At 38.9% G+C, this 16,605-nt stretch overlaps 1 protein-coding gene across 1 annotated transcript in view; it reads right to left on the reverse strand.

The window, feature by feature from the left end:
• LOC127647649 (sodium/calcium exchanger 1-like) overlaps positions 1–16,605 on the reverse strand; it is a 76,507-nt gene that overhangs the window by 35,405 nt on the left and 24,497 nt on the right. Inside the window, exons 2-4 of the mRNA XM_052132036.1 lie at positions 14,497–15,587; positions 13,487–13,750; positions 12,914–13,398 (exon numbers count right to left, since the gene is read on the reverse strand). Coding sequence (XP_051987996.1) covers positions 12,914–13,398; positions 13,487–13,750; positions 14,497–15,540 — 1,793 coding nt within the window. The 5' untranslated portion in view covers positions 15,541–15,587. The remainder of the gene's footprint in view (positions 1–12,913; positions 13,399–13,486; positions 13,751–14,496; positions 15,588–16,605) is intronic.

The following is a 16,605-nucleotide window of genomic DNA, read 5'->3' on the forward strand; positions in this document are numbered from 1 at the left end:
CAGTTTCCGGGTGATATGTCCATTGTGGTGCCAAAAGTCAGTTTTAAAGCGAGTTTTGTTTTAGGTTTAAATTGTGTAATAAAGTCAACAAGAAGGCAAATTTTACTAACCATATGCCTTGACACAATCCCTGACCCTAAACCTTACCGTCAGTGGAGTGAAAATACAATCTTTGAGGGAAAATGCTACTTCTGAATTGTGTTCATCATTGATGATGTGAACGTGCGTACTTCTTGATTTCCATGGGAACAGAATACGTGTGTCTGATGCAAAGATGTCTGGTGGGAGATGCAGCTTGTCAGTAATTTGGCAGAATGGGGTTGATGTCATGGTACTGGAAAATTCGGTAGCAACATGTCAAGTTCCTGTGTTATCATGTTGGAAAGTTCTTATTTGCTAAAAATCATCCCCTTCAAACAAAGCTTGTGTCTATCCTGTGTTTACATCCAGTATACCAAAATGACGTGTTGCATTTGGTTACTACATGTGCAATGATGTCAAAAATGCTGTGGCATGTTTAGTTATTACTAGTGCTGTAAGTCGATTAAAATATTTAATCAATCGAGTAATCGCATGTTTTTATATTTAATCGCAATTAAATCGCATAAAATCTTTTAAACTCTCATTATCCACAATATTAATCGTGGTGATCCATTTTGCTACAGCAATCATACAGTCGCATTCAGTAAATGCATTAATAGTGATTAAGAAAAGTTAATGTGTTAAACTTTTGAAACGCATATGTTCACGCATTACAGTTTTTCTCAATCGATTTTTGTATTTCTCTAAACTCAGGTCACTGCTCTCAACACAATTAACACAGCCTTCTGAACACTTTGTAATTGTCCTAATCAGATTGTACATTTTTCTTGATTTTCCAAATTTTCTCAAAACACTACATACACAGTTCTCTGATCTAAAATCCATGCTTTCAAAACAGACACAAACAACTAAATTAAAGTAATATTCTCAAATGCACATGTCAGGTTGTCAAATGCCTTTATATTGATATCTGCTGTGTTAGTAATGCACACAGCAAAGAAAATGCAATTTACTATATTTTTCACACAACTTCAAACTGAAAATTCAGAGCAAACAAACAATGAGGAAGAAGAAGAAGAGGAAGAACAACACAAAGAAGAGGTGCAAAATGAGAAGGGTTAGAGTGGGTAAAGGAAGAGAAAATAGGAGGAAGAAGAGATGAGAAAAGGGGAAGGTTTTCTCAACTCTTTCAGGGGTGAGCACTGCATTGAGAGAGTTGAGGAAAGACCAAATGAAGATGGTGTAATGATGGTGAGCAGAGAGAAAGAGGATGGCACGATGGAAGAATAGAGTAAAGAACATACAGAAGAGGCTCAAATGATCTGACAATCCCTCTAATTGATCATTTTATGAATCACGGTCTCTCTGAGACACAGTTCTGCCTAATGTGAGCAGATCTACAGTGATTTCAATCTCAACAAAACATATTGAGGGAGAAATGCCATTCCTCTGCATGCCAGTCAATCAATGTCCAAAACAACTGTACCATCTGTGCTTATAGTGCTGCCTTAGGTCCATACAATTTAGCAAGACTGCTATTTTTGTTTGTTTGTTGCTGTTGCTTTTTGCAGTAAACTTCATCATCCTCCCAGAGCAAGAGCAGGAACAACTAGAAATTTAGAGACATTTTATGAAAATAGATGGAAAAAGGTCTTTAATGTGGATTTTTATGATAAACGTGTTACAGTTTCTCAATCGATTTGGTACATTTCTCCAAACTCAGGTAACTGCTCTCAAAACAGTTAACACAGCAAACTAAACACACTCTTATGTTGGCGAAACAGTTAAGTATTCACTGCACAATGAAACACAGCATTTTATTCTAGTAATGCATTTATTAAAATTCAATATTAACACCAAAACTAAAAGTGTGTTCTCTGTTGATTTGATAACAAATTCAGCTGAAGATACACAAAGAAATAAATGCAAATACAAGTTTTTCATTAAGTTCTTTAATGATGAGTCCAGGTGTATTACAATGAGTTGTCACCCCACAAAAAAAAAAAAAAATGCAAATAAGTACATAGGTTTAAAAAAAAAAAAAAAACTGCATTCATTGAATCGATTAATTTATTGATCATGCCTCTCAATTACATCTGGCCAGAGAATTTCATCAACATCACAGCAAATGTTTTCACGAGTCACGCATTGTGGGAAAAAACGCCTTGAATGCTGTATCCATCCTTGACATGCTTGTGCCCCAATATCTCCACAGGCCTCTTCCATCGCTTGAAGAAGACTTACTTGGTTGTAAGGGTTGCGGTCATGTACTTTCCATCTCCAAGAGGAGAAGAATTCCTCAATTGGATTCAGGAAAGGAGAATATGGTGGAAGGAACACCATCCTGAAATGTGGGTGATTCTCAAACCACTCTCGCACTAGTGCTGAATGGTGGAATTGGACATTGTCCCAAACAACTACAAAATTCCACACCATTTGCTCCTGATCACCCTGCGGAAAGAGGATTTCATTGAGGAGATTTAAAAAATGTAGGAGCCTTGCTGTGTTGTATGGTCCCAAGACAGCATTGTGTGCCACAACACCAGTTGTAGACATTGTGGCACAGAGAGTGATGTTGCCTCCTCGTTGTCCAGGGACATTGACTGTAGCACGACGGCCGATCACATTTCTCCCTCTTCTCCTTTTTTTGTGAAGATTGAAGCCTGCTTCATCAATATACAGGTACTCATAATGAGTTGCACTGCTATTCAACTCCAAGATTCTCTAGAGTAAAAAGAACACAAGGTACAATACAGTAAGTTAGTTTTTTACAGTAACGGCATTGATTGCAGTCAATACTACTGTGAAACTGTTGCTGAAGTTTGAGTTCACACTTTGACGCAGCAGTATACATAGATATGCCTAAATCTTTTCACTTACAGTAGCATGGAATAGTTTGACACATACTTAAAATTCAGAAAAAATATATCTTTGTTTTGACAATAAAAGTGCAGTAATTGGGTTGCACATACTTGAACAAACTGGAATCGCAACTCCTTCACTCTAATGGAGTTCCTCTCAAAGGGCACTTTGTATACTTGCTTCATTCGGATTGAATTTCTCCTTAGAACACGATCAATTGTGGAGAGACTGCATTGGTGGATATTGTGGAACAGTTGATTGTCCTGTGTTATCCTTTGCTGAATTTCTTTGAGGCGGAGGGTGTTGTTCTGGACCACCATGTCAACAATGGCATGCTCTTGTTCAATTGAAAGACGTCTTGTTCGATCCACCTGAATGTTCTCGAACTTCAATTCTGAAAAATGTTTGGACAAGCAGGAACATTTACTGTAGAAATCTAGACCTATGTCAAACAAGACTACATGGACTATCATTGTAGAAGTAGAATGATATAGTTACTTACCGGTTTTCCCTCTGAAATGTGCAGATAATTGAAGCCACTGTGGATCTGTTTATATTGGGCTGAACTCTCTGCCCAGCTTCTCTCAGTGAGAGACCATGATTTATGACATGGTCAATCAGTGTGGCTCTGATTTGATTTGAAACACGCGTGTACCCTATCCTTCTACCTCTCCTCCCTCCTCTTAGACCTTGCCCTCCTCTTACACCTTGCCCTCCTCTTACACCTTGCCTTACACCTCGCCCTCCTCTTACACCTCACCCTCCTCTTCCTCTCTGTCCATCTCTTCTTATATGTTCTACTCTTTCTCTTTCCACTATACCATTGCTCTCCAATCTATCCATCTCTTCTCCCTCTACTCCTCTCTCTTCTCCTCTTCCTACATCCTCAGCTCTTCTTTCTCTTTCTCCTCCATCCTCAGCTCTTCTTTCTCTTTCATCCTCAGCTCTTCTTTCTCTTTCATCCTCAGCCCTTCTTTCTCTTTCATCCTCAGCCCTTCTTTCTCTTTCTCCTACATCCTCAGCTCTTCTTTCTCCTACATATTCAGCTCCTTCTCCATCTCCTCTTCCTCTTCTTTTCCCTCTACCCTGTCCACCACCTCTCACTCTTACACCTCTTCCTTTTCCACTGCTCATTCTTTTTATTGTCTTTTCTCCTCATTCATCTTTGTTCTTCTTCTCTTCCCCTTTTGTAGTTGTTGTAATTAAGACAGCTGTGTGAACAATTAGGAAATTGGCTTTTTCTGTGTTGAGTGGATTATTAACTCATCAGATATCAATTTGGGGTTAATTGAGGACATAAGGTGTGCAACTGACTATTTTACAATTCATAGAGTTTTGTTTGTTGTGTTTTGAAAATGGTACAAAAATGCTTGTGATCTTTGTGAAGACCAATGAAAAAGCTGCAAAAGTTTTTCCTGGTATATTAAAGATTTGGTTGGCTGTATGAACTGCTGTGATAACATTAGGGAATTTTGTGCACAGTGTTTTGAGAAAATTATGCTTTTGATTTGTAATTTGTATGAAATGAAGGAGAATTTACTATCTGTTTAGGACAATTACGAAGTGTACAGATCACTGTGTTAAATGTTTTGAGAGCAGTTACCCGAGTTTGGAGAAATGTACCAAATCGATTGAGAAAAACTGTATTTCAATCATAGAATTGTGTGTCTATAGCTGAAAATGTAATGAAAAATGTTAAATGAATTGAACTGAGAACACTTCTATAGATTTGATGTTAGTATTTAGTTTTAATAAATGCATTATCTGGAAAGAATATGTTGCTTCATTATGCAGTGAAATTGAATTGTTCTGCAAACTTGAGTGTCTGTTTCATCGGCTGTGGGAATTGTTTTGAGAGCACTGATTATAGTTTGGAGAAATGTATCAAATCGAGTGAGAAAAACTGTAATTTCGACAGCTCAAGTTATTACACATGCAAGAACCAATGCAGTTTTTGGTCAATGGCATCAATAAAGTTGACGTGCCATATTTGAATTCTGGACGCAAACGCAGGCTAGACACTGAACTTATTCAAGAGGAAGATTATTGTGAATAACAACTTACATTTTGGACTGTTCCTCACACAAAGCTATCATTTGGCTTCAGAAGACTTGAAATATAGCACTTATGTTGTATAAACTACTTTTATGGTGCTTTTATGTCATTTTTTACTTTTTTGGAGCTTGAAAAATGTGAATATGTGTGATTGTTGTATGGAAAAGAGCTGCATGAAGAATCTTCAAAAAATTCAACTTTTGTGTTCCACAGAGAAAATAATATCACATGGGTTTAGTAAATAATGACTGAACTGTCATCCGTATTCATCATCAGTGAGCAGATCAAGCAGATGAGACCCGTAAATACAGACTTTTCTACTCTGCCACTGCTTCACAGTTTTACCTCTTAACTGATGCAAGAGAAAGACAAAGATTAGAGAGAGAGAGACAGAGAGAGAGAGAGAGAGAGAGAGAGAGAGCTGCACAGACCGCATTATCAAATAAAAACACTTTCCATTATTGGTCTATACATCTAATTCTATTTTCTCTATTTCCTTTTCGACAAAAAACAAATTATTCTTCACTTTCACAAATTGCCACAAAACTCATCACTATGACAACAGGCTGTGGTCTTCTAGTCTCCATTACTTAAAAGTACACTCCTCATTCAATGGATCAAATCACTATGCACTTCAATTTAGATGCATTTTAATAGCTGCCGATCATTGGCTTTGTGTATTGCAGCTTGCTCCATGAAGAGACACAAAAGGCTGAACTCATAGCTAATTTTAGGGAGAAAAAGCTTGGCTTGGCTTTCAGCAGAGGCTCCTGGGGGCCAAGAATGCAGTGAGCCAGCTGTGAAGGCTTTAATCATGGCCAGCGCTATTGGCCTGCAGTCTCCCTCTGTTTGGACATCTGCCCTCTAATTAAAGAACTCCATAGTTTGTGTATGTGTGCAATGAGGATATGTGCAAGTATGCAGGTGTGTATGTGCATGAAGGCATTTAGCCTAGGATAACAACACAGGACATAAGGTAGAAACAAGCTTTGCATTTAAATGTAAGCCAAACAAACAGAAAAGTTGTGAAGCCAAGACAGAAAAACTAATTTAAAGATTTCAGATGTATGTGCCTCTATCTGCAGTACACAACTTATCTTACATTGCACATTCTGGCTGAAGAATTACACTGCAAAACTCAAGTAGCTTATGGCCTTTTGCTGTTTCTCTGGGCTTATCAATCATTCACACACTCTTGCTCACATATTATTATGCTATGCAGTTCTTTTACAAGACTTCTAAATTACAAACTAGTATTGCATTTTTTTCTCCAAGTCAATTACAGCAATTGCATCTACATCCCACCCTTAGAACTGTAGGAAATGTAGCAGACTTCTGTATTTTTTTATTTTGTGGTTTTACATGTAGATTGCCTATATGGTAGAATGAGGTTAGTGCAGGGAACACCCATGATAAAATTAGTGACATGTCATACTAATGACAAGGCTCCGTCACAGTGTAAAAGAGAGAGATACCACAACATAAACGCTCACATACTGAGAGGTAGACGGCCATGTTGGCAATTGCCATGTTGGTGCGTTTATGCACGTCAGTGTATTTTTTTCCAAACAATTTTTGGTTGTTGATGTATTGGTTGGTAAAATGATATTGATACTATCAGTCATGGTCATATTTGTTGAATAATTACAAGAATACCAAAGAATACACAAAAATAAATAAAAGCGCAAACATAAATATTTGTTATGTAGTTACTATTTTAACATAGTTATTTATGTCAGTATAAATTACATGGTTCACTGATGTCTTAATGGTTCCTCCCTTCAATAAAGCAGTCAAATATAGTATGTTTATCTATGTTGTTAAAAATTATTATTATTATTATTTCTCGTATTATTTAGGAATTATTTTCTGTATCTTATTGACATACAATACAGTACATATAGTATGTGATGCCCTTCTTTCTTTGACACTCTCTGACTCAGAGCTCCAGGGATACATGGCCTGAGACTGAAAGACAGAAACTGAGAGAGAGCTGAGATGTTTTTCTGTCTTTCTCTGTTATTTAAAAAAAGGTATGATCTAGACGCTTCTACGGCAACCCAAAGGCACCAACATTATCCATGCAAACCCCTGAGCATTTTTAAACATCACAGACAGTATAGACAACGGAATAAAAACAAAAAAATTCAAAGAGTTTTGAGAGTAGACATTAAAAACTGCTCAAAATTAAAATTTGAAATCAATTAAAACCCCAATTCTGAAAAAGTTGCACATTAAAACAATATGTAGTGATTTGTACATTTTATTCACTCTTTGGATATTGAAAGCACCACAACTACCCATTATATGATGTTTTACCTTGTGAATTTCATTGTTTTTTGCAAATGTACTGTAATTTCCAATCAGATGATTGCAACACGCTCCAAAAAAGTCGGGACAGTTTAGTGTTTACCACTGTGAAACATCACCATTTCTTCTAATAACACTTATTAAGCCTTTGGGCATGGAAGACACAAGTTTAGAAAGTGGAATTGTCCCTCATTCATCCATTATGTAGGTCTTTAACTGCACAAATGTACAAGGTATTCGTAGCAGGATGGTGCGCTTAATAATGCGCCACACATTCTCAATTGGAGATGGTCAGGACTGCAGGCATGCCAATCTAGCACTCTCTGCTTACACAGCACTTGAAATCTGGACAGTATGTGGTTTGAAGTTGTCCTGCTGGAAAATGCAGGGACGTCCCTGGAAAAGACAGTGCTGGATGGATGTTGCTCCCGATGGTATATATATATCTGTCTGCATTCGTGGTGTTCTCACAGATGTGCGAGTTACCCATGCCATGGGTACTGACACACCCCTGGCCCATACAGAAACTAGCTTTTGGACCTGATGCTAATAATGGATGGTCTTTTCCCTCTAAAAAAATAATAATAATTATGTGGACTCTTCTTAAAGTCTTAAATTGCCCCTATCTATGCCCCTTTTTTGGAGCATGTTGCAATCAGGAATTGGGGTTGTACTTGTTATTTCACTTTTTTAATTTTAAAAATCCATCTGATAATTTAAAACGAAATAGTGAAGGCAAAATAGCAAGCAATTTTGAAAAACGTACAGAGTAATTTCCATTAAACACATGTACATTTAAACCTAAAATCTTATTATTGATTTAAAACAAAAGTCTCAACTACTCTGCAGCAGTGTAAAGTAAAGATTTTGACAGAAAATTGTAATTATGAGCAGGTTGTTGAGCAGTCTGGAACAAGAGGGTTTGACCTATCAGTGACAGTGACCACACAAATATACAAAAAATATGTAAACATTTACAATTTGTCACTGTATTCCCTGCCTAAATACTGTTATGATTAATGTAGAATGCATGTCCTTCTACTGTTCTGTCCCCTTGTTCTGTCGCAGTTGTTTTTTGTTCTTTCTGTTGTGTTATGAGCAAAAGCACCAAAATAAACATAACAAAATAAAATGTCTGAGAATTTCAGCAAAGGGGATACAGATACAGTCTTAAATACAGATTGTGTGAACCACAGCACTAGAAAAGACAGATAGAATGGAAAGTGATGGGAATAAAAAGAGACAGTGCGGTGGGGCAGATCATATGTGAGCAAGAGCATTTCACTTCATGAATCCTTTTTAAAATATAAGCAAGAAATCAGTGTGAAAACGATGGACCAACACCGAGGCACAGTCCTCAATTTATCACAAGCATGAAGGTAACAGGCAAAGACAGACTCTGACACACACAAACTAATCCTCCAGAACACCTTGTCTTTTGCCATCACCTCTGTGCCCTCAATGCCCACTGCTGACCCCTCAGTAATTAATTCACTCTGTTTAGCCACCTCTTCAACTGTCCTCTGGTCTTTATGTCTGTGTCAAGTCCAGGACCCTGCAGAGCCCCACAGGGGCTGAATGAATATTAGCCCACCTGAAACTCTCTGTCTCTCACACAGTTCTGCACACAAACAAACACTTACACATCCATCCATCCATCCATCGTCAACCGCTTATCCTGTGTACAGGGTCGCGGGGGGCTGGAGCCTATCCCAGCTAACATTGGGTGAAAGGCGGGGGACACCCTGGACAGGTCGCCAGTCCATCGCAGGGCACACTTACACATTTATATTTTAAATTAGTCTGGAGTGTAGCAATATTAGATGTACTGCAATATAAGTATAAAAAGCTAAATATTTTAAGAAATTCATCAAATAAGTGAATATTGATGAATGGATAGACATCTGGAAAGTTATTAAAAATTATCTTCTACGTGGACCCAGTGCAGTACCTTCACAGTCCCCTAGTTGAAAACTCGGAGTCAAGATAGTTAATCAGCTGCACATCCAGCTGATAGACCTAGTAGACCATATTGGCCAAACTGGTCAGAGCTGACACCCTGGACAAGCAAAAACAGCTAAAATGTTCCAAAAACCAGCTTGAACACCTTAACACCTGAACACACCAGTTTTTTTACACCAAAAAAAAAAAAAAAAAGAATATGAGTATGTGAATAGATTTGGGGAGTGGGTTAAATATAGAGAAATATTGGAAAAGAAGATCATGGAATGAAAAGGAGAATGAAATGATTGAGACAGGTACTAGGAAAGGAGATATATATATATATATATATATAGAGAGAGAGAGAGAGAGAGAGAGAGAGAGAGAGAGAGAGAGAGAGAGAGAGAATATAAATGGAAAGGATGTGTATAACCACAGACTTCCAAGAACACTGCTGCCTGAATACAACATTAACTGATATTGGTTATTTCCAGCCCAGATGATAATGTGTGAACGTATGAACATAAGACATTCTACTCTATATATATTCTATTTTACGGTATTGTCTTCCATTTCATTTTCTAGCTGGTCTGATAACTGCTTGTCCCCTGTTGTGCAGGTTTATTGGATAGTAAATCAACAGTGACCAACTATGACAAAAATGAAATAAGACATACAGATTTACTTTATTCTCTCTCCTCATGGCTGTTTGCTTTGCATTCTGACTACTTTCTCTTGTCCTCTCTGAACCCTTTTAAAGGTGCACTCAGCATTTCTTTTTTTCATTATTAAAAAAGTTTTACTCCTAAAGAAAAGAATAGTTATTTTGAAACGTATGTATAAAATCATGATGCCATATGAGATGAAGATACTAGTCATTTCAGTAATCTTATAAAAGCTGTTTTATTTTACAAAGAGAGGGTCACCTCATGGAGGCTGTCATGTTGAGGTCAGATGACCAGCCAAACGCAACTCGCTCAATATACTAGCGACTCACGTCGAAGCGAGGATTATTATTTCTCCCTTTTGAATGGCAACACAGGATGGATTTTAAGAAGCGCTTACCTCCTTGTATGTGGTTCACTTGCAGTGAGAATTCCCACGACATATGCGTTTCCTGTCTGGGGTTTTGCCATGCAGAGTGATTCCGTCATACCGCATGCTCATGCTGGCTGCATATCTGCCAGCGGCTTGTGCTGCTGGTCGCAAAATGGCAGGCCTTGTGGCAATGGAACGCCATCTGTTGCTTACGCTCATCGATATTTGTGAGAAGGACAAGGCCTTCCTAAAGAACGTCCCTGTGTCACAATCTGGGCTGGGTGACAAAACGGCAGACTGCCTCATTCCAGAAGATGTTTCCTCACAGAGAGAGAGAAAAGCCAGCTGCAGCTCTGGTGCACTCATGTTCAACATGTCCCACCAGGGAGCTGCATAAGGCACAGAACACATGTTTTGTACACCCTCAGAGGGATTGGGGTCCTCGTACTTTCCCACCATAATGGGCACATCCACAGAGGCATTTGGATTTTGGCCCGGCCCCTTTTAAATGGGAAGCGATCCTGATGGACTTGTGGTGAAACAAAGGGTGAGACCCCATTCAGTGAAAAAAGTGGACCATACAAACTTAGCAGTTTTTCTCCTCTTTGCCATTCGGACATTATCAGGATGAGTTTGCCATTGTACATGCCTGGTATACCCGACAGCCAAAATATGGTCCATGACCAAAGGTCTTGAGACATGCATAACAGAATTCGATGTTCCTCAAGTATACACAAAACGCACATTGAACATAAGCACCACACATTATCCCCCCATAAAGAATGCTGGGGGCCGTAGTTAGACACCATGTTCTACAGCCATTCCACCACCACTGTTGAGCATGGTTAGCTAACATTGGCTAGAAATCTGTGCATATATCGTGCAGTGGCAAACCATGCACAATTGAAAATGCCACTGGACCGTTCCTCAACAACCATTCAGCCCAGTGGTGGAAAAGTGTCTGCATTACATTACATTTTACATTTATGCATTTGGCAGATGCTTTTATCCAAAGCAACTTACAGTGCAATTATTACAGGGACAATCCCCCTGGAACAACCTGGAGTTAAGTGCCTTGCTCAAGGGCACAATTGTGGTGGCCGTGGGGTTCAAACCAACAACCTTCTGATTAACAGCCCTGTGCTTTAGCCACTACGCCACCACCACTCTTGTCTAAAAGAGCAATGTGTGATAGCACCACAAAGCCACAGTGCTTACACTTCAGGAAGTCAACCTACAAATAACATATAATTCAGTCTGACAATTAACTGCAATTCAATGTTTAAAATAAATGGTTTGGAGTCAGGGTCAGCTGATGGAGGCAACCCTTATTTTGGATCATGCAATAATGCGCAAGCCACCAGAATTTTGCAAACCCTTGTGGGACACTACCATCCAACAAGGCCAAAGATTGCTTTCAACATGCAAAACACTCTTTATATCATCAACCATACTGTATGTGTAAATGCTTGTTGCTATGATACCCCTCTCACTGTCAGAAACAAATTGCAAAAACTTTACCTTTAGAGGGTACAGCAGCTCATCACTGGGGCAGTACGCACAAAGGTACAAACACTGTACCTTTTTACACCATAAGGTTCTCATATGAACCCTTCAAAGACAGATAAGACACTTAGGGAACTAACATGTACCCCTTCGAGACAGTTAAGGTACAAATACGTTCTGATTTACATATAAAGGGCACAGTGGGTGTACCTTTCATGGTACTGCCCCAGTGACAATCTGTTGTACCCCTAAAGGTACAATTTTTAAAGGTAACATTTTTTTCTGACAGTGGTCTGGTTGTTGGTAATTGTTATGAGCAAACAGGCTCTGAATGTGTTCCTGCTGTCACCTGTGACTTGAATGAGGCAAAATGATATACTGTTACAGTTGAAAATGCATCACATATTACCCCAAGCTTTCCCTCTATGAGGCCAACCACAATGCACAGCTTAATCTTGATGCCATTACTATTAAATAAAATGTAGGACTCACAAACTGAAATAACTCACTTCACAAGAGTACCACTGTTGCTGTTGTAGACTTTCTTAACACTTACCTGGTCCTCACCTACTTTTAATTATATTTTGTGTATTAAAAACACAAAAACAACAAGAAACACCATTTTACTTCTTCAGTCTATGCTTTATGCTTATCCAAATCTTCTCCTCATGCACACACAGGCATACACAAGCTCATTACCGTCTGAAAGTCCATTCCTTTCTGATACCACCTGTCATCCTGGACAAACTACACACAGTGTTCCACGAGTACATATTGAAAAACAAAACTGGCTGTTCTATCATGTTCCTTTGCCTTGAAAATCAGCTGTGACAAATGTTTGAAAAAAAAAATATATAAATAATAACATAATAACAACACTATTTTAAAGGGATAGTTAAATAAAAAAAATTAAATTCACTTTCATTGCATCTTCTATACATACAATGGCAGTGAATTGTGACTGAGGCTAATATTCTGCCCAACATCTCCATTAGTGTCCCACAGTGGGGAAAAAAATGGATCTGGAACAAAATTATTACAGAATTTAAATTTTTGGTTGAACTATCCCTTTTCAGACATTTCTGCAGGCCTAAAAGCAGTAATACCAATAGTGAAGATTCACACAAAAAAAAACAGGGGGGATACAAAACAGACTTACATAGTCTCGTCATTTTGGAACTCCAGTTTTCCAGACACTTCCTCATAGTCATCCCCTCCACAAGCAGTTCCATCCACTGTGTGGTACGGTACCGCCACCAGGCCACGTGCTCCAGATGTCCTCTGGACCTTCACCTGCATGATTCCAATGCTTTCGCTAACCCGCATTGATTCACTCTCGAATGTAAAGATTCCTGCATGATCGTCATCGTAGATGGTCACAGTCGCTGTGTGAGCCTCACCGAGGGCTGCGATTGGGGGAGGTGCTCCGGTCTCCAAAGCAATAGGATGTCCATCAGCCCAACCGACTATGCGGGGATTGCTCAGGCGGACATAGAAGTATTCATCTTCCTCAAAGATGTCATCATCAATAATACCAACAGTTACCTCTTTAAGGTTCTCGCCAGGTTTGAAGACCAATGTTCCCTCAGCAAATTCGTAGTCAGAGCCAGCATTAGCGGTGCCATCTTCTGTGTGGTAGTCAACCTAGAGTGATACATCAATACAAAGTTTTTAGTTTTCTTAGTTTTGTTTAGAAGTTAGTTATGGATTAACACTTGACTAACAAACTCACCTTGACAGTACATCCAGCATCACCTCCATGCCTTTGCACAGTCAGTTTTAAAGACCCACAATTCTCAAAGCACTGGTAGAGCGCCGGTTCAAACTCAATTTGTGTAATGTGTGGTTCGTACATCTGCTCTCGTGTTTCCCCACTGCTGACCACCTTACGGGCCTGATCTGCTGCATGTTTTTTTAAGATATTCCCAGCACCAATCATCATTCTGGTCGCCTGAATGCGGTAGAAAGCTCTGCTCTTTTGCTGCTGTACCAAGACCTGCAAAGGTGAGGTAGAGGAATGTTAACTGAAAGTACTTTGTAACCTGCAGTTTAGATGCAAGCTGTAAAATAATTATTTGAAATTAACTGGCTTGAAAATAATGGAACTTCAAGCAATTTAAGGTTAAATCTCCTGAGCAGATTTGAGTTTAATTGAGCTTTTAAACAAAGTTTCAACATCCTGGTAAAATCTACACCAAAAAAAAAAAAACATTTTACAGCAGGGTTTTTCAAACTTTATGATGCCAAGGACCTGCAAACATGACAATCCCTGTGCAAGGGGAGCTATATTTAGACCCATCTATAATGTGTGAGTAAAATCGTTTTTTTCTGATAAAGACAATTGATCTGATAAAGACAATAAGTTGAAAATATTTTGTGTTAATTTGACAGTATTTTCCCCCCACCCACTATTGGAGTAATGTTAGATGTTTAAAACTGAAGAGAAACATTTTTCAATTCAATTCAATGAATAAGAAATTATAAAGAGAGTTTTTGGTCAGGTTTGGGCTTAAAATGTGACAGTACCAGTTGGGTCGGGTCATGTTACACAGTCTCAGGTGTGGGTTGGGTTCAACTTTAAATGAATGCTTGTGCAGAACTCTACCCCCTGATCTACACAATAATTATAAACCCAGATATACACAAATGGTAATCCTCCACATACCCACATCACAATTATCCCTATAATCTCATGTTGTTTTGTGAAATGTTAAAACATATCTGTAGATCGTCTTTATGTACCTGATAATTGGCCATTTCTATGAGCTGCTCCATGTCCTTGTCAGGATGTCTCTGCTTCAGTTCCTTCAGAGTTCTTGCCATTTCTCTCCTGGCCTCCTCTTCTTGGTCCCGTCCACCATGACCACCTTCCACGCCATGGACTCCATTCAGATGTGTCGCCATTACATCAATTTCCAGCATGTCCATCTTCGTAAATCCCTCGTCTTTGCCAAGCTCCTCCGCGGCCTCGGAAACAATGATTCCACGACCCTTATCGGCTCTGTAACGTTTGCGGACATACTTGTAAATAAGCAAACGACGGTCAGCTATCCAGGCCTGGACCACGCAGAGAGGGAAGAAGAGGAATGTCAACACTGCCTCCCACACTTCCACCTCACCAGGTGAAAACACAGCGAGGATGAGATAGAGCCAGATGTAAGCGAATATGCTCCACGCCGCCGTCACGAAAAAAACTCGAAGATGTTTGACCTTGCGTGTTTCACCCTCAGGTACAACATAGACACAGATGGCAATGATAACAAACATGTTGAAGGCAGCACTGCCCACGATGGTGCTGGGACCAAGAGATCCAGCTTCAAACTGATGTCCACAGACCTCTATGACTGAAAGCAAGATCTCAGGTGCCGAGGAACCCAAAGCCATGAGGGTTAGATTGGAGACAGTCTCGTTCCAAATACGCACTGTAGTTGTGAACGTTTCCCCATTTGGTCTCTTTGTAATGATCTCCTTTTCTTGAGAAGTTATAACTTCAATAGCAGTCATGAAGCGGTCAGCAATGATCGACATGCCTAAGAACATGTAGACAAGTGCCACCAGGTACACAATGGCACGGGCTACTTTGTCAGCAACTGAAGGATTCTGGGGATTCCAAACAGGCAAAAGGATCCCATCTGCACAAACTTCACTTTGGGAACAGTTGGAGGGGATTTGGGGTGCATCATCAGCTTCAGAAGGGATGGAGAAAGAAAGGAGGAGGACAAGTGGGAGGAACAGGTGAATGAAGGAAATGGGGGAAAGGTGGGATAGACTAAAGGATAAAGGCATGGCCGGTCTCTGATGATTTGTGCTAGTCTTGTTGAACTACACACCACCTGAGGAGAAGCAGAGAGAGATGGAGAGAGACTGAGTCAGAGAAGAAGAGAAACATTTCTCAGCTTTCCACTAGCTTGCATTTTATTTATATGAAGAGTCTGAAAATACAATGAGAAGGTTAAAGCGAAAAAGGCTAAAATAATATGCCTGATCCACTATAGAAAACTCCTATGAAGTTACAAGTTGAGGATCTAACATTTGACCATTCTAAAATGGTCTTTGGTGCAGCCTTAATCGCAAGTGTTAAAGGTTTTTTTAATTTTTTTTTTATTTAGTCAACGAAAATGAGATGAAAAAGATACATCATGTCGATAATCAAATGGTTTTAATTCTTACTGTTGATGAAAACATGACAAGAAAAACTTATAGGCCTCCTACAAGATATTAAAAATCCACTAGCAATTTTTTGCTAGGTTTAGCTCTTTAACAATATGTGCTAATGTGCTGAGGCGATCAAAGCAAATGGTAAACGCCCCCGACTGTGCCTTAAAAACAAAGTTCGTTCACTTTTCTGCACGTTTAAAAGACAGCACGATACACAAGTGAGAAAACTCCTGGATAGAGTTAAAATGTTCCTCAGAAGAAGAGCGGGACTAAATGACGAGTAAGTCATTTAGTTTTCATTAGTTGACATGCTATTTTATATAAACATTTACATATTTTACTACTGGGACTGTTTCCAGACTTGCCAGCCAGGATTCAGATTATTGAAATTTGAAATATGTCCTAATAAGCAAGTTTTAGTTACATGTAAATGCTGTTTCGGCTAAAGCAGGTATTTAAATTGTATGCTGTATGATATAAATATGATATGTAATATGATATAAAAATAATATGAATGTTTAGATTATATTTTAACTAGTGTTTATGCTGCCTCATTATCATCAACAAAGCTTGTGGTTGCAAATATGTGTTCATGTTAAATGAGTCAAATGCACTTTAAATATGCCCATATTAGAAAATCAGCATCTTATAATGATTTCTGAAGGATCATGTGACACTGAAGACTGCAGTAAT

The sequence above is a fragment of the Xyrauchen texanus genome, chromosome 1, assembly GCF_025860055.1.
Source record: "Xyrauchen texanus isolate HMW12.3.18 chromosome 1, RBS_HiC_50CHRs, whole genome shotgun sequence".
Lineage (NCBI taxonomy): Eukaryota > Metazoa > Chordata > Actinopteri > Cypriniformes > Catostomidae > Xyrauchen > Xyrauchen texanus.